The following is a 21,255-nucleotide window of genomic DNA, read 5'->3' as shown; positions in this document are numbered from 1 at the left end:
AATTGTGTAATTGATCCAGAGGAATGCCCCTTTATTGTTTTTTTCCCCCTTTGTTTTTGCAAAGATAAGAGATGTTAGAGAGTGAAGAAACAAGCTGAAAATTTTACCTGCCTCTGTATTTTGGAGTATTACCAATATGTGTTTGAATGCAGAAATTAAGTGAAAGTATGTGGACTGCTTTTGGTAAGTAGGTAATAATATTCTGGTTTCTATAGCATTTTCATATAACAGTGCAGCACAATGCAAAAGCTTGTGGGCCTCCCTGCTTACACAGTGCTGTAAATCTTCCTGATCCCATGAGTTTTTCATTATTTCAAATAATCTCAAATTTCAGAATTTCAAATAAACATTCCAACTCTAATGAGCTGACAGTACGCTAATTTGATTAAAGTAATAACTGTTTTCTACTTTTATTCTATTATTTCTAATTTCTTATCCTATTTCAAAAGAAAAGAAATTCAGTGCTAATGTGATGTTCCTTTTATTTGATCATAGATTGGGGTGCTCTGCCATAGAAAGATTGATACTGAGTTCTTCAAATGGATACCGGGTTTTACAGTCAATCAAAGTCCATGGAACTCAATGAAAATAATGGTCTTGATTTTAGTGAACTCTGCTTCAAGGTTACGGTAGGAAATATGGACATTACTAGTGAAAATGAGAGTTTGGACATTACCATATTAATGTACAGAGGTTAAATTTCACTCTATCCTTATTTGACATTTTTGGAAGCCCATAAATTTACCAAATCATGTTGGACTAGCAGCATACACACACTTTGTATAGCAGCATTGTACACTTTTATTACTCTTATAAAAACAAAAAGTGTAATCCAGTTTAACATTGTTGGAAGGGCTTGCTCAGAAGCTCTCTGGATCTGATGAAAAGTGTAGTTTGCAGACTTTGGAAAGTGAACATCAGATATGAGATCAGAGGCTGAGTTATTATCAGAGGAAGAGCAAAGCCTGACTGACAAGGTGGGACAGCCATCCAGGTTCAAACTAGACACTAGTGGATTAGCATTTAGAATGTATTTTGCTACACTAAAAGTGAAAGACAGATTAGGTAATAAAGGTCTGCAATATCTCTGTCAGTCTGTGCACTCCAGTGCACTTCAGCATTTTGAAAGAATGATATTTCATTGCTCTGTGCAGAGAGGGAAAGTCACCTGAATATGAAAAACCTTTCCATGGTTCTGTATCCTCTCAAACCTTTCCTCAGTCTTGATATGACATTTATTGTGCACAGGTCTAGCATTCTGGTCCATCAAAGCACTTTTGTATGGATTAAGCATGGATTCAAGTGCTTTGCTAGACTCAGAATGAAGCATCTCATAAAATAATTTTTTAATCTTGAAGCAGACAGAAGCATTTTTTCATTAAGGAGTACAGACCCAGTATTCTTGATGATGCAGGAATCCTACACATATGATTTGTATAAACTTGTACAGAACAGTTAAATTTGTATTGCATTAAGGTATGCTTCAGTCAATGGGCTGGTGTATCACAGGTGAATAATATGAAATTTCTTATGAACATGAGTTTATTTCACGTCTGTGAAAACATGAACAGGAAGTAATGCTTCTTGAAGCACAGAAGTACAGACAGATCTGTGACTAAAAAGATTCTGCATGGCAGCACCTTGAAGTCATTCTTTTTGTGTTATTTAAAGTACCCAATATATAGTATTTATGTTTTATTTTGCTCTAATATTGTGGAGTATTGGTGCAGTGTAATCTTACAATTTAACCTGGACTTTGTATTTGGTACATTGTGTGCTGGAAGATACTTAACTTTAAAATGAAACAATTTAGTTGCTCTTATTTTTATTTTATCATTTACCTACAGAAAAATTTTACCAAGGCAAAATTATACACTATAACATTGCAGGAGAAGGGGGAAAAAAAAAAAAGAAAAAAAAATTCAACAAACAAACCAGAGGGGAGAATGCCATTTACCATTTATCAGATTAATGCAAACAATACTTCTCAATGTCAGCTCATTTGCATCTTTTGTTTAGAATTCAGTCTAAATCTACACTGCAACAAAATAAAAATACATTCTTCAAGACTGGTTTGTTTCCTCTGGTGTAGGTAGCTTGTCAAGTGCTCCCAACTCTGCAAAAAATTTAAAAAAAAGTTAATTAGCACATATTTATCTTAGCAATTAAGTTATGAAATCCAGTTACAGTAGTATACATTTTTATTACATTTTTGTGCTCTCAACTATAACTTTGACCTTTTCATATTTTAATTCATAAACTCTTGGGTTTTGTCTTTTGAATGTTAATAATATCTTCCTGTTTTAATTTCACCTGTTCTAGAAACAGCAGTGATAGAACAACAATTAAATTATATCTGTTTTATTATGTCAATTGATATTGCTGGATCCCAGTATCTCAAAATATTTAACACTATTCAATTATGGCTGCCATCCTGCAGGCTGCTCTGTATGGAAGCATTTAAAGCTGGACGGAACAATTTTCAAGAAAAAGAGCTGAAGGCCACTTTTAGATCTTGCCAAGATACTTCTTAGGAATTAAAATATTGCCTTTATCTTGCAGAATAAAATTTATGTCTAATCTGACTAACTATTCCCTGAATCTGAATCCTATGAGTGCGAGTTATCCCCCTACCAAGGAACACCCTAAACCAATATACTTAGTGTAGTAAAGTTTCATTTGAGAAAAAATGTTAAAGCATCTCTACCATTAAAAAATATGTTTTTCACCTGCTAAATCAACAGTTCTGATTTTGTATGAGTTTGTACTAAACCTTGCCAATAAATACTGTTAATATAATGCAATAACACTGTGTCTTCTGAAACCTGGGAACATAAGAACTATCTCATGGAAAAGCCATTTCATATGATCTGAAGATTGGGGGTTTTTCTTGTCCAACTTAGCAGCTTTTTGCCCTCTCAGAGCTCATGTGCTTGAGCTCTACTTGTTTTACAACCTTTTTGTTGTGTTCAGATATTGATTTTACTTCCTAGGCTCACACAGTAGAGTAAGAGAATGTTTGGGGCTCTTTCTTCACAGTGGCACAAGAAACAAGCTACCTCATTGTGCACAGTAAATATACAGGCTAATAATCTACTTTATATACATATACATAAATTATTTCAGGCCCTTATTACTAACCATAAAGAGGTTTTGTTTCCGATACAAATTTGATGCAAAAAATACTGGGTTGATATTTTCAGTAATGAGAATTATTTTGCCTGGGTAGGTACAAATAACTCAGACAACAATGCCAAAAACTGATCCTAGATATGCAAAAAATGAACAGATCTCTTGAAAGTCTCTTTTAATAATGAAATTAAAACATGTATGTAACACACAGTTCCACAGCATACACTTGCCCCAAAATTGCTTATAATTTGTTGTATGCAAAAGTAAGAATACGGAAGTTACTGATTTATTGAATTGTCAACTTTCTGAGACAGAAAAATGCTCAGACATTTTCAGTAGAATAATTGTTTTCTACCCATTTTCTTTGCAACTATATATCATATTTGTATACATTTTGCAGACAATTTTAGAAGCCCTGAAGAGGTTTTTGAAAGCTAAAATTGTGTTTGTTTGCATTTTTTTAAAGCAAAACTAATGAAAACTCAGAAACATACAAGTTTTTTCTTCATTGAATTCTATAATAAGGTTACCATTCTTATAGAATCAGCTGTAAGCCCAACATTACAATTCTCATCACAATTTTGAGGCTCTACAGAGATTTTACTAGCAGCATTTTGAGCTATTTGCCAACGTTCATCTTAGCATTGTTGCAATTTTATGATGCACCTTTATTGTAGAATACATGCAAAAAGGGAGAGGTATTTCTTGTGCCACTAACAAGCGACCAAATGGTATAAGAATCCTGCTACATCAGATATTCATTGACCTGTGGTTTTGCATACTAGCTGTGTGTGTTCCCAAGGTGCTGTTCAAAATCTTGCACATTCAAATCTGTAGCAGACTGGTACACTCAGGGATACTCTTGTCTTCTCATACCAGAAGCTGTGAAAGGTTAAAGGGCATTCACTAACCTTTAAGATGCAAGTAAGTCAAAAATTCGATTACTGTACGCATAATGTTTTCATCAGAGAGTGGTCTTCCAAGATTCCCTATAAAACAAGTTGGCTGTCACTTAATGTTACACAGTAGGAAGATACATTTTATGTGACATCACGGCTAAGTTTATAAGTACCCTGAAAATAAGCTACCTGAAATGCCTTTTTCCTTAAAATCTTTAATGGAAAACCTCATTTCAGGGAAGAGTGAAGCCCCTTTAAGGGTGGTAACTGCAATTCTCAGAATCAAAACTGCCCAGCTCCGTATGCCATCGCTGCACAGCAGCTGCTTTGACCCCTTAATGGTCACAGTGTTCAGAGTTCTGATGCAGAAGAGTTTTCCTCAGTTCTCAACTCTCTCTCTTGTGTCCACTAACCTGAGACTGAAGGGATAAGGTTACATTTAATTGACAAATTTGTCACCTTTACAAAACAGTTAAAAGTTCTTCACATAGTCTGATTTTGTTCCAAATAAGCCTCTTGAGAGACATAGAAGTGATTTGTAGCCCAAAAGCTGGGCCTGGGTGTCTTTCTAAAAGCCCGGAGAGGTATGTTTTTACACAGGTATCTAAACCAATATACTCATCTCTGATCTAGTGAAAATAGGCCTTTTGATGCTATTTTAATGGCCTAATGGAGTCCTGGGAGCTTGTTATTGCACTTTGGGAGGCTGAGAAGGATGCTTTCTGTATCTGTTAATGCAGAAAAAAGAAAAAAAGAGAGGGAGAGGGGGGCAGGGAAGACATCTTGCTTTTTTCCAACAGGATGGAGAATTGTCCTGTATTAGAGAACAAATAGCAAGTAATTGCCCCAAGATTTTTAGTTCTCTGCATAGAGATGGGTGCCAGTACCAAGAGCCCATTATTACATCACTGACAATACTGTCCTACCGGATAGAAGGCAGACCGAGCTCTGCAAAACAAATTAAAAAAACACTGATGAAAGTTGAAGGGACACAAAGGTCTTTGGTATATTGAGAATAAGCATTTGAAAATGTATTTAACATGCTTGCAGCTAAAAGTCTTGTCTTCCAGTCTTTGAACTGACACAAAGATGTTGCTATTATTTACGCTAGTAATACTTGGATTATTTGAATTTTTCCTTAACTTTTTTTCCCCACCTAATCTGTTATAGAATTTTGTTATGGTTATTATATTAGTCGCTTTCTGACCCAGATTTTATTACCAATGTAATATTCATTGGATAAATATTTTTCTTCAGTGGCTTGGGCATACTGTACATGTGTATTTCTCTATACTCTGTGACTGACCTTTATTTCTGTATAGAATAAGTTAAAAAAAATTATGATCTTGTAATTTGAAGATTTGACTAATTATGCTCATGGATGGTTGTTTTGTAGTGATCTTTTATTTTTCTGGACCTAGTGTTAAGTCCCTAATACAGCTTGCAAGTTCTTCTAGGTTATCTGGAGAGCTTACAAATTTTGCAGCATTCCTTCAGGGAGAGAGCACAGTCCTTTGCATTAATTCTTTTGCAGCAATAATGTGTGTATATTGCCATTTTAAAGTGCCTATGTAAATAATCAGAAAAAATTAACTAACTAAAAAAAAAAAGCTTCCTTTTCAATTAAAATTAGATTCTGACTATCTTATACCCTTTTTTTGTTTGTTTTTGTATTTAAATCTCCTTTAGGTAGGAACTCTGTAATAAACTTCAGCTTCAAAGAAAACTTTTGATAAAAGAAAAGCATGAGGTTCATAGCAGAGGCACCAATATAAGTTTCCAGTCTAATCCTGACACGTTTGGCTGGGTTTACCTGTAATTGTGGAGGCACAACAGTATCTGGCAAAAGAGTTCCATAAACCTAAGAGTTCATATTCCTGTAAAGGATCCAATATATCCACTAATGGCAACATGTTGCAATGTGAACTCCATTGTTAGATTACAACTTTCTTCCTTTCACATTGTTTCTGACTGGCAAAATATTATTTTTACACCAGAGTTTGAAAAAATGGGTGCTTCCTTTTTTTTTTTTGGCCTTAAAAACAAACAAACAAACAAAACAAAAAACAAAACCAAAACCAAACAAACAAAAAAAAACCAAAACAAACAAAGCACAGCACCAAAAAACCACCACACACAAAACCACACTATGTACCAGAACTAAACAGACAGTCATTTACAGAATGTTAACAGCTAAGAAATGTATTGGTGTTACTCTTTCCTTTAGAAAGTACGTCTATGAGATAGTAATCAAGTACATTTCCTATATTTATGAACTTATTTAGTGTTAACTACACTTCCATTATGCTGGGTGTATTTAAAATAGCCTGCAAAAGCTCTGTCCTCCCCCACTAGTGCAGTGATGAATGCAATAGTACTCAAGTAAGTACTGTGGTCACTCTTTAACAGTCTAAAGATGAGATTCATACCAGCTCACTTTAGATGTTTGCAGCAGTTTTGGTTTCTCCTCAGGAGAAAGAAATAGGCTTTTCTAGAAGTTTCTGCATCTTATCCTGAAATAGGTGCTTAAAATAAAGCTAAAAATTGTCAGCTTCTCTTCATAAAGGAAGTCTAGACATACTTTAGAGGCTTGGCTTTGTATGAAAAATCCAGAACTAAGCTGCATCCTTTTCATTGATATTTACTAAATTCTGACATATGCAATATCAAAACATTATGTTGACTTGACTTCAGTTGCAACCAGATCCTCAACCTTTTGTGATGATAATCCACTTTACTTAAACAGTGGAAATCTTGAGACTTTATATTTTTTGAGCTTTTGTTACTGAAAGATGCCTTTGTCAACTCACTTCTTTGCTGAGAAAAAAAAAAAAAACCCTTGAGTGTCTAAGGTGACATTTGAAATACTTATTTGAACATATGAAAACAAAAAAAAAAAAAAAAATTTTTCAAAGCAATATGACCTATCATACCTTTAAAGCAACAAAGTTCTCTAAGTGCCTAGGAAAACATATCATGTTTTAAACTATGACCATACAAAGAACACACCAAATGGCCAAAAGTCACTTTTCTTCCTTTCACGTGTTTATTGGGATTTCTGTTAAAGTGCAGGAATAGCCTTGTATCTAGGTAGTCAGTTAATAGTAAATAGATTGCAAATCATTAAAAACAAATCAACAATAGTGGCTTTCAGATTTTTGTTACCTGCTTTAATATCCTCATCAAGCTGTATTTCACGTTTACCAGTGAAACCATGCTTATCATTAAAAGATCTGTGGTTATCTACTGCATCTGATAAATTAAAAAAAAAAAAAAAAAAATCAGAGGAGTTAATTACCTTAACAACCACCTTTATTATATTGCTTGCTTTTCATGAATTTCAATAAAAAGATCATGATGGGCAGTTTTGATGTACAAAATTACAGAGAAGCAGTTAATGTGTCATTAAATAAAATAACCTTTCTTGTAAATTTGTGCTTATGATTTATCTTGTTTACAGACCCAGACCTGTGCTACATACTTGCTGAAGCTATTACTGAATTTAGAAGAAATTGTAAAGAAAATGTAAGCCTGTACATCTGCATGTAAACTGGGAAGTTGTTTTTACTGTTCTCTCCCTTATCTGTAAGAAAATGTTGCTGATGAGTTTGCTCAAAAGAAAACTGCAGGTAGTTTACATGAATAACCTTCAGAAACTATCTTACATGCCCCTGGTGCCTCTTCTCTCCCCCTTGCAATGGGCATTTCCTTTATCAGTAAAAGCTGATCAATACGACCTGCAACAAAGGATGATTCCTATTATCCAGTCTTAGATAAATGGCACATTTTCCCCGCAGTATTTTTTCCGATTTGCTTAGACCTGCTTCGAAGTAAATATACTTCCAGACATTTACAGTACCAGTTAATACATTTAAGATGCATAAAGCTTTTCTTTTTTTTTTAGATATCCTTAGGGTTAGCTGAAGAGAATGAAGAAAGTCATAGTAAGTGTCTGTAGTACTTGTCTATGTATTACTGAGACTGAAGATAAAGAAACATTGGTAATGACTGTTATTACATTAACAAGAACAGATAAAAGGATAAATATTTGAGACAGTTTAGCCCTGCATTACTTTTCTTATAATCTGCATTTGTAATCCAGTGTTCCTGTATTTTGAACACTTTTATCTTAATTTTTCACAGTCAGTAGTTTGCATGTTATTGTTTTACTTTATCGTGCTTTAATTAAAAAAAAGTAGTAAAATAAAGCCAAGTGGTGAAACAATTTTTGAAAAGATTTAAAGGTGAAACCTGAAATACATAGGAAAGTGCCAAATGTCACATCTTGTCATTCTTCCCTTGACATAAGATGATATAAGATGATACAAGATTTTGTAACACTTCCTGTGGTGAAGAATTTGTCATATGAAAATTACAGTCCAGAAGCACAGAGCGAGCAGAAACGTTTCTGGACATAAAGCCTCAGGTCACAACTCTGCTTTAGAAAAGAACAGCTGTTGTTTAAGACAATTCTATAATAGGCATGTAAGAAGCATCTAAACAAATATTTTCCCAAATGAGTTTCCTCAGCCTTCAAGGTTTAGATAAAATTGCTGTACACAGAGAAGTGAATAGCACACTACAGTAAACAGATTATAAGAAAAAGAAAAACCCCACAACTTTTACATTTTGATATAAAGAAGAGTGCCTCACTTACGTGGCCCGAGTAAATAACCAGCACTATTCAAAGTCCAACCCCTTTTTTCTTTTGCCTTAAAGAAAAAAATGCAAGTATGTTATTACGTGACCTACACAGTGTCAAATGTCAAAAGGGCATTCTCTTAGCAGAGTCTTCCAAAGGCTCAAAATCAAGAAAAAATTGTAAAAAAAAAAAAAAGTAAAACAAACAAACAAACAAGCCAATCATATTGAAGTAAATATTAATGGTGAACTCTTGCCCCCTCCCCATCTAAGTCTACACTTTTGCTACTGACATCCATGTCCATATGAAGATATGAACTCAGTATGAAGATTTCACACCATGTAAGTGAAACTGCAAATCAGACTTCAGAGGCAGAAATTTTGCCTTTATGCTTCAAGTTTTTATTACCACCTGACAGCCATCTTAACAGACAGCAACGCTTTCTTTTAATTGCTTAGATTTACAAGACAGCCTCTTTATAAAAAGAACCCCTATCTACAACCACCTTTTCTGAGTCAGATGGGACGTCCATTCAATTTTGGTCTACAAACTAGACACCGTTTTATTCACAGTATTTACTACAAGGGAGCCAGTACTTAAAATCTCCAAATTCTTAGCTAAAAAACCACCCGGTTTATAGCCAAACGTGTTTGAGTGCTGCATCTTCTGCAACTTCTATGTCTAAATACAGCGTATATACCTGCGAGGTTTATAGTTACTTTGCCAGCTGAGACACGGATACTTACCGAGAAAACCAGCCCAAATGTTTCCGAGAGGGTGGCACCAAGGATTAAAGACAGAAACAGGAAACTAGCGCACCTCTGCATCTGGAAAGAAACGGCACGAGGGTAAATGCTCTGCCTTCCCCAGCGCACAGGAGACTCCTCGCCGCGGGTAGGAAGCGCAGGTGAACCTTCCTGGCTGTGGTTACCCAGGCTCGGCACCCAAATTCCCGCTGGGAGAAGGGTCGAGAGGGGAGTACCTTGAGCTGGGGCGCGGCGCTCTGCCTCTCGCAGCGCTCCTCCTGACGTGTCCCACGGCGAGCACTCACTGCATGGCCACAGCCCCAGCGCGAAGCTGCGCCCACGCTCCGCTCCCGACGCCCTTTATGGGCTGCGGCACCGCCGCGCCGGGGGAGCCAGAGCCGCCCACTCCCCGCTCCCCCGCCTCCTCCGGGTCATTTCCCCCTCGCCACCCACTGCATTAGGAAGGGCAGAAATTACAGCAATCCAATTAGAGGTACTTGGAAGCACGACGCAGGCTGCCGGGAGCTGACAGCGCGGACAATTATCTCTTATTACCGCGGCTTTGGGCAGGCTGGTGGGCAGCGAGGGGAGAGGGGCTCAGATCTGGGTAGCCTGGCCTGCCCCTGTCGCCCGCTGCAGCTGCACGAGGGCTCGGGAGTGGAGGGGGGTAAGAAGAAAGTGTCAAGTGAATACAAATCGCTTTACAAATCACTTTAAAGTGATCACAGACAGGTACAGGAGCAGCGCTAAATACGAATGTCTGCGTGTGACGCTGGTGAGCAAGATTCACGGTGCTTGGGGTTTGCGTTTGGGAATACTGAGGACTTCACGCAGCTTTGCCCTGCTTGCGATCCCCGGAGCTCCCTGTGGTCCAGGCCACTCGTGGCCTCTGAAAATCCCTTTGACTCATGCCCCGTGCTCTAGCATCAGAATAAAAGGAACTGGCAAAACTCTTACTGTAGTTCCTTGCTGCTCTCTTATCTGAGATTGCACTTTTTTAAGATTATATGAGAAAGGCTGGGGATTCAGCTCTCTCCAGTGATTAGAGTAGCCCTGGCCTGTTAATTTACAACCAGTGGAGTTTCACCAATTTGCTTATCTTAGTTGTAGTTACAGCTGGCATTGGGACGTGCAAAATTGAATTACAAGACAGATATTCCAATATTAGTCCCTTTTTTTTCCCCCAGCCAAATCGTATTTGCTCTACAACAAATTAGTTTATTCACTAAAAGTCCCTCAAATTCATCTTTCAATAAGAAGAGCGTCACAGATGTTGCATAGAATAAGTTATACTTACAGTTCCTTTTTCTGAAGCTCCTTTTACAAAGTGTATACATGAATTTGAATGTGGAGCCAAGACAGCTATTGAACAATGCAATACACTTATCATTCACCACTTTAAAAGCAAACTTTTTTTTACTTCAGTGTAGCATAATATTCATAATCCAAGCAAGAAGCAGAAGCTTTGTCTTTTATTTCTATTTCCTACCCTCTTTTGTCAGGGGCAGCAGAGTTATAATACTCTAGCCTTGTCTTTGGGTTTCTGATCAAAAACTGCTTGGATAAAGTCTATTTTATGCAATTCTTAAATGTTAATGGACCTAAATGGGGAAGCTCAACTTCGTAGATTTTATTTGATACTTTTTATCATTTGCTAAGGACATTCAGCCATTACATGATCTTCACAATTCAGATTAGATAGATCTGGAAAATAATAATGTGATTTTTGCAAAGTGTTCTTTTCCTTTACCTTATCAAAAGTGCACTTTTGTCTGAAATTCTCTAGCTTTCAGCTGTTAACTCCCACAAGGTAATTTTTGAAACTTGAAGCTTCTTTGTGAGACAAAATGTTTTCTTGTGTTATTTGAATAAAACTCCAGAAGTTATATGAAAATATGTCAAATTTTACATTCAAACAGTGTTACAAAAATGTGTTAATTCTCTTATCTTTGACTACAGTTTTCTTCTTTGTGTCCTATAAAAAGTATTTAAACCTGCAGTTTTTATTCTGATTTTTCACCACAGTACTTGCACCTTCCTGTCAAATTACAGAGTAAAATGGTCTCTTTATCTCCAATAGAGTCAGATGCAAAATAAAACCTCTTTGTATACTGAAAGGCTTAATCCATCACTTGCCCATCATACTTTTTGTCTAAATGTATCTTTATGCTAGTGTCGATTAATAATTTTATCACTCATTCCTACAATTGATGTTCTCATTCCCTCAATTTTTCTTGTCAAGAATGCTATTAGTCTTTTTTTATTCCATAGGAATTTTAAATCTCACTATTCAGACAAAAGCATTAGTCTGAAGCCTGCCTCTTCTGGCTTGGCTTGACAAATGGCCATCTCTGTGACTACACGGTTTGTTTTTATTGAGGAGACCCTTCAATGTAATTGTTCTTCCACTGATTTATTTGTTGTTTGGTTTATTGCAAAGGCTTAATGCAGTTTGCAGTACCTGTTAGGTTATGCCCAGTCCTTACCAGAGATTCACTGTCATATAAACTCTCAATGAAGCTTATCTAAAATTTACTCAAGCCAATAGAACAATAAACATTGATAACAAAACTGTCTCTGATGTCTCTAAATTGATACAGGAAAGACAGGAGTACCATTGCCTGTCTCACACAACATGTTCTCTGTACATGTAACTTTATATACATGATTGTAACTGCATTTAAAAATAATTTTAAAAAAAAATCAACAGTGGAAAATACTGGTTTCAGCCAGAGACAAAAACTTTGAATTTTTAAGGAAAATATTATATGGATTAAGTAAGTGACCGTATTGAAACATTGGATTTGGGAAATAAAACAATTTCATTTTTGTCACTGGAGATTTTATTTTGAGAACAAACAATAAATCCTAATGATTTTACCACGCATTTAATGGTAAAAAATTCTCTTTTATACAATTGCTGAGGTAGGATGTCCCATTTAAATTTACATTAACAAAAAACATAAACTATCCAGAATGGCTACCTTGTATAGTATTCAGGAAAAACACTGAATAAAAGTGGATTTTGCATTATATTTTCAAAGGGTCTGGCGTTGCAGTGGCTCTCTTCACTGTTAAGCTTATTGAGAGATAATGAATGAAGCAGGAAAAGTGTGTCTGCTATTTCTGTTTTGAAGTTGTATAGCCGGGTTTGTTTTCAGCAACTCACCAATGAATAATAAACCTAAATATTAGAAACTACTGCAGTCACCGTGATGTCCATCTGCACAAAAGATGAGTCAGATTTTTTCTACTTCCCAGGCAACATCAAGTGTGAATGTATTGTTTAAGACCTTTCTCCAGTATGTACATGAAACCTCTAACATAACATGAACAATGGCAATGGATTCTAGGCTTGGGAGATAAGTTACCAGAAAAATTTGTCTCCCCTACACTGGAGTAATTCCAATGAAATATTGACATTACAGAAGGTAAGGGCTTTATTGGAGGAGTGTCATCATCCAGCTAACTAGAAATGATTCTTTGCAGAAGTTTGAAGACGTCTATTTTTGAACCCTATTCAATATTTACCAGGGGCTCACTAACACACAGTGACACCAATAATTTTGTTACTGTCTTTTCTGCATTGGAAACAATTTTAGCTTTTTGAGATCAGTGTTTGAACCCTGAATACAGAAATTTATCAAAACTGAGCATGGGAGAACACAAATGCAGGACTTTCTGTGGCTAAATCTGAGTGGGAAAGGCACAAATTTCTTTCTAACAGAGTATGGACGCTGACAGATCTGAATATCCATTCCAGTTGCCATCAAGGCTGTGAATTGCTTCACTAATCTAAGGATTTAATGCCATTTTGGTGGTAAACGAGGGTATTGTCACAAAGCCGAAAAGTTATTTAAAGGAATTTTTTCTGTTCAACAACATTACACCACTCCTCAGTATTTGCATCTCAGCCTCTCATTGTCAGCCTAAGCAGAGATAAGTTGAAGATGATACTGTTTGCATTTATCTGAAGATGACATAGAACTTCAATATGCAACTATAATTTTGACAGTAGTTTGCTCTTTAAGTCTTCAAGAAACCTCTTGATTATGTTTTCCCTCATATGTATAGAACTACTTTTTTCTTTAATGGATGTAGAGCAGAGAACATGTTGTTGTGTTTGGGGGGCTTTTTTAAAAATAAAAAGTAGTAATAAGGGTCATTTCCCTCATCCTTCCAAATCCTTTGCTATTGTTTTTTCCCATTTTCCCATTTTGTAGTTTCTATGAAATGTAGGCAATTTTCACTGAGTGAATCTGATGCACATTTTACCACCTCAGTGTCAAATAGAACTAAATATTATAGATAGCTTCTCAATGAAAGGCTATTTTCTGTTCTGAATTACACTGATATCAGCCAATAATTTCCTATTATTACATCAATCAGGGTGCTACCAGATCTATTATTCACAAATATATATCATTGCATCAAAAGCGTGACTGTCACGTATTAGATCATTTCGTGTTTTTTAAAGATGATTTTTGGTTCAAGAAGCATGGTGATTTTAGACCAAATGTGTATATATATGAAAAAGAAACCACAGAATAAAAACTTTAGGGAAAAATTCTGGAATTTAATTGCTGTAAACATCAATAATATTGTGAGAAATAAGAAAAAAGCCCACTTAATCTTGATGCCTGGTTCATAAAACTTACAGGAGAATAATGTATCCATTTGGTTAAAATTAGCCAGTAGGTTCAAACCTATCAAGGACAGATTTCTAACCAGTACAAAGACATAAGCTTCATTTCCTAAAGAAGTCACAGGCTCTCTTGATGACACTGTATGTGCAAAAAGAAATGAGAATTTGAAATATTCTAAGAAACACCGTTTTCAAGGGTTTCCAGTACTGACAGTGGTAGATCAATAGATTGCACACCCTACTACCATTCCCAGCCTGTGTCTCCCCAGAACACTTCTATTTGAGCAAAGTGGCTCTGTGCAGAAGCCTCACTGAAACTCCAGAAACCCACTGCTTCAGCTATTTTCTTTGTAGACCAAACAGAAGGATGATACAGAGCCACTGCCTCTCTCCAAAGAAAACACAGGATCTCAACTCTGTAAGAGGCTGAGTTTGGCTCTCAGTTCCTGCTAATATTAGAGCGCAGCTTCTTTGGAGGCAGTAAATCTGTCTGAGTCCTGCAACAGCTGGGAACCTCTGACTCAAAGGGCAGATTTAGGATTTATAGTTGCAGAGGCTCCTTTACCAAGTTCTGAATTCCAGTGCTTACCTGAAGGAAGTCGGTTTTTGGCTAAGGTTTCCATTTAATTCCTCACTCACCAGTGACCCTCCTTTGAACAGTAAATTCAGTGGAAGCTCACTCCTAACCTTTCTCAGGAAAATTAATGCCTACCCCACTGATGAAAATCATGCAAGCAACTACTGAGGTCACCAAAAGTTGAGAAGCTCTTCTTATTTAAAGGCAACAAAGATCCGAAGCAGTTTGTCTGCACCTCCTGCTGAATGTGAAACCATGTACCTATTATCATTTTAGTTACTGAGGTACCTATGTGAATAGCTCTGTGCAGATGCATCAAACCAATATGATGGGGTTTTTTCCATCATGTGAAATAATCTCTTATATTTTGTGCATTTTATTGTTAAACAACCTGAAGATTCACTGCTTTTAAAAAATCTTGTCTATGTTAAAAATTGTATTCATTACTTATTTGAAAACAATATCATCATGATTCAATTAGAATTTCTGTAGTGGCTTTGAAAGCTCTTAAAATGTGCTTAAAAAGCATAATGCAAAAGGTTCCTATTATTAAATTGTAGTTTTGCATTTAAATCACAATGAAAACAACGTTCTGCAAATATTGAAATATTTGCATGGGACTTTATTTCAGCATCACTAGATGAGTTAATTCTGCAAAATATAAATAATTACCACACATTTTCTTAAACTGTATTTTAGACTGGAAATTAAAATGGATTAATCAACACAGGGTGAGGCGGTTCCTACAGAAAGGCACACAGGAAGGGCTGTGCACACTGCCAGTTATTGGGCTGCTGCCTGCTCTGCTCAACCACAGGTTTAAGCTGCAAGCTCATGGTCACCCCATCTCGCTGCTGGCTGTGCAAGCCTTACCCAGCAGCTTGAGGTCTCCAGGTGATTAGAAGGGTTATTAGGCAATGCTTTGGAGTTGTCAGAGCATGGTGGTCAAGACCAGGCAAGGACTGCACTGCTGCAGCAGACAGTAATCAGCTACCTAGGTCAGACTAGTCTGGAAGGAGTGAAGGGCAGCCACCCAGACAGATCTTCTTTGCTTCGTGTAAGAGCAGCTGCTGTCCAGGGGAAGGTCTGCAAAGATTGCACCTCTCCTCCTGGGGTGGAAGGGTGGAAGCGAACGCTGTGCTCTAGTGGAGTCCCTCAGGCAGGAGGCGTAGGAATGCAAAAAGAAGTTAACAGGCTGTACTGTGTGAGGGAGTGGGAACCAGAGTATTATTTGAAACTTTGTAAGAAGAAATAGTAGTGCCCTTTGGCACTAACCTCTAAGGACTACAGTTTCCACAGTGAACAAGCAATACTTTGGAGAATGAGGCCCCATGGTCTTTGCCGACCAGTAGCAACAGGCTACCACTTCACACTCCTTCCTTGTATGTACCAAGCAGCAATAGACATGAAGCCTTGGTGGTGGACAATGACAATGAGCAAGAGTCACAGGGAGAAGTGGCACCAGCAGCACACATTAGAAGCTGCAAAAGGAAGCAGCAAGTGCGTGACTGCTGAGAGGCACAGAGGCTCCCATCTGCCAGCCTGCTAAACAGGGAGGAGCTGTTTGCTGCTTGCCAGGAGCCAAGACAGAATATCACAGAGAGACTGCCACAAAGGGTTTAAAGCACAGACTGCTCTCCACTGCTTCCTTTCTGTGTGGGCACCAATGATACAGTAAAGCAAAACCTGGGCAAGATTAATCAGAACTTCAGAGCCCTGGGGGCACAGGTGAAGCAGACAGGTGCCCAAGGGATCTTCTCCTCTGTCCTGCCAGTCAGAGACAAGGTGCAGGCAAGGTCTACACATCATGCAGATCAACATCTGGCTTCAATAGCAAAAAGGGCTTTGGTTTCTGTGATCACAAGACATTCTTTGATGAGTACAACCTATTGGAGAGAGAGAATCCATCTCTCTAGAAAAAGGAGACGAATCTTTGTTAGCAGGTTGGCTGATTAAGTGAATCACAATTTAAACTAATGAACTTGTGGGATTGTGTCCACAGCTGTGACACTTGCATGTTCATAATCAACATGTTGGATGTCTGCACCTACCAGGGTAGTGAGAAACACTCCGTCAGCTATCTCTAAGCACAAAAACCCTAAGACCAGCCATCTCAAGTGAATGTATACCACTGCACACAGTCTGGGTAACAAACAGGAGAAACTGGAGCTCCATGCTCAGTCAGAGTTATGATGTCATGAGAATCACAGAAATTTTGTGGGAAAAGTCAAATGACAAAGACCACAATGGATGGCTGCAAACTCTTTCAGAAAAATAGGAAAGGAAGAAGAGGAGGTGGTGTTGCACTTTCTGTAAAACAGAAATGTGAATGTATGGTACTGAGGTATGGAGACCACAAAAATTCTATAGAGTGCCTTTGGATCAAAATTAGAGGGATTGTCATCAAAGAGGATCTTACATTAGGTAGCCTCCCAATCAGGATGATGAATCAAATGAAACCTTACTTTGTCTGCCTAAGGTAGTGATGGGCCAACAAATTCTGGTCCTCATGAATGGCTTCAATAACCTGAATATTTGTTGGGAAAACAAATGGTGGTGCACAAGTCATCCACTGGGTTCCTGGAATGCACTGGGGACTCCTTAGTGGTGGACTTGCCAACTCAGAACAGTGCATTGCTACATTTACTGCTCACAAACCAGGAAGTTTTACTTGACAGCTTAACTACTCATGGTAGCCTTGAATACAGTGATCATAACATTGTGAAGTGTTGAGCACATGAAAATTCAGTAGTAGGACAAAGACCCTGGATTTTAGGAGAGCCAACGTGTGAGGGATTTCATTGGAAGCATTCATGAAGGGGAAAGGAGCTTGGAGTTCTTTAAGAAGACAAGGAGCAAAAAGTACAAGCAGTGCTGGGAGAAGTTTCATTTTGATACAAGAAAGAAATCTTTTATGGTGAAAACAATCAATCTCCCAGAGCCTTAGTGGAGTCCCTATCACTGAAGTCAAGTGGTCAGCATGCTAGATAATAGATGATTTTTTGAGATCCCTTCCAACCTGGACTAAATTAAAACAAGTGAGTCATCAAATTACGTTTACTAAAATGAAGACCCATAAGAAAACAGGTCAGTGCTTTCAGGGCTTTTACTTTTTAACAGGACACAACGCCAACTGCTTCATTAACAAGGATGTTGCAACATTATAATATAAAAAGCCTCACAAGTAAGCATTTCAGACATAGAACACATTCATAGTTATGCAAAAAAGAAATTTTAAATGATACTTAGATATCAAATATTTTCAAAAAATATTTTTATATTACATTCATTTAAATGTAAAAAGAAAATAGCATGTTAAAAGATAGATATTGAGCTACAAAATAAAATTTTGTAGCTTGGTTGTTACTGGGTTTTATTTTATTAAAGGACAAAATAGAATTAGCTGATGATATTACACAGCCTTCATTATCCTACTATAAATGCACCCAATTAGTCTTTTTCTGCTTTGATAAGAGATAACCCGTTCCATCTTACAGGCTTACCGTGTAATTTGAAAACGGGTTAGGGAAATTTTGGTGAAAAAGGCCTTCTTGTTGTCCTTGACATTCCCTATGAGATTTAATTTCAAGTGGACCTTAGCTTTCCTCATCACATCCCTGCATACTCTGACAACCTTCCCATATTCCTCCCGAATAGCCTGTCTCTTTTTCCACATTCTGTAAACTTCCTTCTTCCTTTCAAGTTTTGTGAGAAACTCCTTATTCATCCATGCACATCTCCTGCTCTCCTTTGCTTGATTTCTTATTCATAGGGAAGCATCAATCTTCAGCTTGGAGGAAGTGATGCTTGAGCATCACTTGGACCAGCTCACTTGGACCCCTCTGCCTTCTAGATCCTTAACCCATGGGATTGCTCCAAGTAGGTCCTTGAGGGGGCCAAAGTTAGCTGGCCTGAAGTCAAGGGTTGTAATCCCACTTATCTCCCAGCTTCCTCCATGCTGTATCCTGTACTCCACCATTTCATGGTCACTGCAGCCAAGGCTGCCCCCAGCCTTCACATGGTTAATGACTGGACTTGATGATCTTGAAAGGCTCTTCCAACCTCAGTGATTCCATGATTTTATGATTCTGTGTTTCCCCAACCAGTCCTCCTTTGTCAGTACGAAGTCCAGCAACACACCTCTCCTCGTTGGCTCCTCCACCATTTGTGTCAAAGCATTATCATCAGTGCTCTGTGGGAACTACCTGGGCTTCTGTGTGCCCATCTGAGCTGTTCTTCCAGCAGAGGTCAGGGTGATTGTAAGTCCCCCATGAGAACCAGGCCCTGTGACTGTGAGACTCCTTCCAGGTGATTGTAAAAGTCCTCACTGACTTCTCCTGATGAGGTGGCCTGTAGCAAACACCCTCAGCAGTGTCACCCACATTGGCCTGACCCTGAATTCTTACCCATAAGCTCCTCACTCGTTCTTCACCCACCCCTAGACAGAGCTCAATACATCCCTGTTGCTCTCTCACATAAAGAGCAGATCCACCACCTCCCCTTGCTGGTCTGTCTTTCCTAAAAGGTATGTAGCCATCCACGACACCATTCCAGTCATGACAGCTATCCCACCATGTCTGTAACTGCAATGTTACACATGGATCTCTAATTCCACCTGTTTATTCTCCACAATGTTGGTGCTGGTGTACAGGTATTTCAGAGAGGTAATTGATCCTGCAGGTTTCCCAGGAGGGGGGTGCAAGAGGATCCACCACAGCCATAGGCACCCTTGAGGTGGTTCATCTTCTGGATCTCATCTAGGGAGGCAGATAAGAAACATTTGTCATTTCTCTGGTTGGCCTGTCTTATTCCCAGTTGGGTGTGATGTGAGTGTTGCACTTTGGACTTTGCCCTTCATTTAAAGCCTGCTCACAGAGTTGGCCAGCCTCTGCCAAAGAAAGATCCCCTGGCCTCTTTTAGACAGCTGGATCCCACCCCTTCTGAACAGACTATAGTCATTGAAGAATGTCCTGTTGTCACAAAATCCAAAACCGTCACAAAGTCACAAAGCTGTAATATGTCTATTTTTTGCATTATATATCTATTTTTGGCTTCTCCCTTTCCTCTGATGGGTAAAATGGAGAAAAAGACAACTTAGGCACCAATACTTTTCACTTGTCCCACCAGTGCCTTATAGTCTTCCTTGATGGGAATCAAAAATGTCAAAGATGTCATGCACAAGATAGGTTAAATAAGATCCCTGTGTAATGGTGTTGTATTGATGAAAAGGGAAAGTTTATGAATTCAATTAAAAGACAGAGAAAAGTTTACATGCTGTTTGCATGCAGACTGTTGCATTGTAAAGTGCCTATTGTTTCCATCAGCTACAGAGGGAGACCATGCTTTTAATTTAGAACAGGATTTAGAGAATGTTTCCAGTTTAAGTGCATTTTGGGGCAATAAGAGAAGGCTGAAGGTTTCTTGGAAAGCTTTGACTCCAATCAAATCCATTGACTGTTACTGAAGCTTTGACATGTAGCTCACCTGTAGGGATCTAAATTAATGGCAAATAATTCCAATCATTATGACAATTTTTCGAACAATAAAAAAATGTTAGAAAACAGTGATCAATTTTTATCAGTGTTTAAGGAGGGTTGAAGAAGGTAGTGCTGGATTAACCTGCAAGAAAAAATGTTGAGGTTAGTTATTAGGAAAAACTTTCTAACTGTACAGTTAGAAAAAGAATGTCATAAGAAATATAATGGTAGAGGAATTACGTGCAGGCTTCTCTAGAGAACAGGTTAGGTGAATGTGTCTAAAAATGTGGGAGAAAAAAGCTTAAAATGAAGCATGCCATCAATCATAAGGCATAATCTGCAGTAAACCATGTTTCATTACCTTTAATAATGGCTGAAAGACTGAATTTCTTTTTCTTTTCATAGACTCATACAGTAATTAAATTGGAAAAATCCTCCAGAGGTCATGTAGTTTAGCCTTGGGCTGGTACCACATCTAACTAGATCTGGTTCCTTAACCAGCTGAGGTCTGAATATCTCCAAAGCTGGATATATTCCCCCACCTCTGTGGGGCCCTGCTCCAATGTTTGACTGTCTTCAAGGTGATTTTTGTCTCTTCCTGTTATCTAGTTGGAATATCCTGTGTTGGAACTTGTGTCTGCTGCCTTTCATCCTACCATTGAGCATATCTTAAACTGTGTACAGCTATAGAACAGAGGAAAGTATAAATGTTGCTAGTAGCTTCTGTGACTCAGAGTTTGTATGAAACAGAGCACATAGCCTTCATTAAACTCCTATTTTCCTAAGGGAAACATTAAAAAAAAAATCACAATTTTTGTATAATCAAGATGTTGCAAAAACAATAGCCATTGGATTTTTTTTGTCTTAACTGAAACCTGAATCTGGATGATAAGAAGCCCTTTGATTTAACTCTTGGGTACTCTTGAGTACTTGAGCTCATTTGAATGTTAGCAATTATTTTTTCCCAGTGTAATACAAAGTAAAAATTTAAAAGGTCACCAAAAGCAAGGCACTATTAAGAGCTATCTGTTTACAGACATTGGTCGTGGTTTACCAGAAGTCTCACTGCTTTGTGCGCAGCTCAATTATCTGTATTAGTAACTTAGATTATTTTTTTTGTTTTTTGCTTATCATCAC

At 37.8% G+C, this 21,255-nt stretch overlaps 1 protein-coding gene across 2 annotated transcripts; it reads right to left on the bottom strand.

The window, feature by feature from the left end:
• Window positions 1-1,808: 1,808 nt before the first annotated feature.
• Window positions 1,809-9,768, bottom strand: GAL (galanin and GMAP prepropeptide). Of its 2 annotated transcripts, XM_032692234.1 has the most exons (7): window positions 9,656-9,768; window positions 9,420-9,500; window positions 8,689-8,743; window positions 7,697-7,768; window positions 7,197-7,283; window positions 4,044-4,121; window positions 1,809-2,116 (listed from the first exon to the last, which is right to left on the bottom strand). In XM_032692234.1, the coding sequence occupies exons 2-7, from the start codon at window positions 9,498-9,500 to the stop codon at window positions 2,064-2,066; spliced, it is 426 nt and encodes a 141-aa protein (XP_032548125.1). In that variant the 5' UTR covers window positions 9,656-9,768; the 3' UTR covers window positions 1,809-2,063. The 2 variants fall into 2 exon arrangements, with proteins under 2 accessions (XP_032548125.1, XP_032548126.1); XM_032692235.1 differs by lacking the exon at window positions 7,697-7,768.
• Between the last annotated feature and the right edge of the window lie 11,487 nt (window positions 9,769-21,255).

Source organism: Chiroxiphia lanceolata, chromosome 6, assembly GCF_009829145.1.
Source record: "Chiroxiphia lanceolata isolate bChiLan1 chromosome 6, bChiLan1.pri, whole genome shotgun sequence".
Taxonomy (NCBI): domain Eukaryota; kingdom Metazoa; phylum Chordata; class Aves; order Passeriformes; family Pipridae; genus Chiroxiphia; species Chiroxiphia lanceolata.
The sequence above is the reverse complement of the archived record's forward strand: the minus strand, read 5'-3'. Positions and strand labels throughout refer to the sequence as shown.

Coding starts and splice junctions, on each gene's coding strand:
- GAL (XM_032692234.1), bottom strand. CDS start 9,500: ATGCAGAGGTGCGCTAGTTTCCTGTTTCTGTCTTTAATCCTTGGTGCC. Junction 7,284..7,696: donor AGAAGAGGCACCAGGGGCAT/GTAAGATAGTTT, acceptor TTAATTTATCAG/ATGCAGTAGATAACCACAGA. Junction 2,117..4,043: donor GACTTACTTGCATCTTAAAG/GTTAGTGAATGC, acceptor AATTTTTTGCAG/AGTTGGGAGCACTTGACAAG.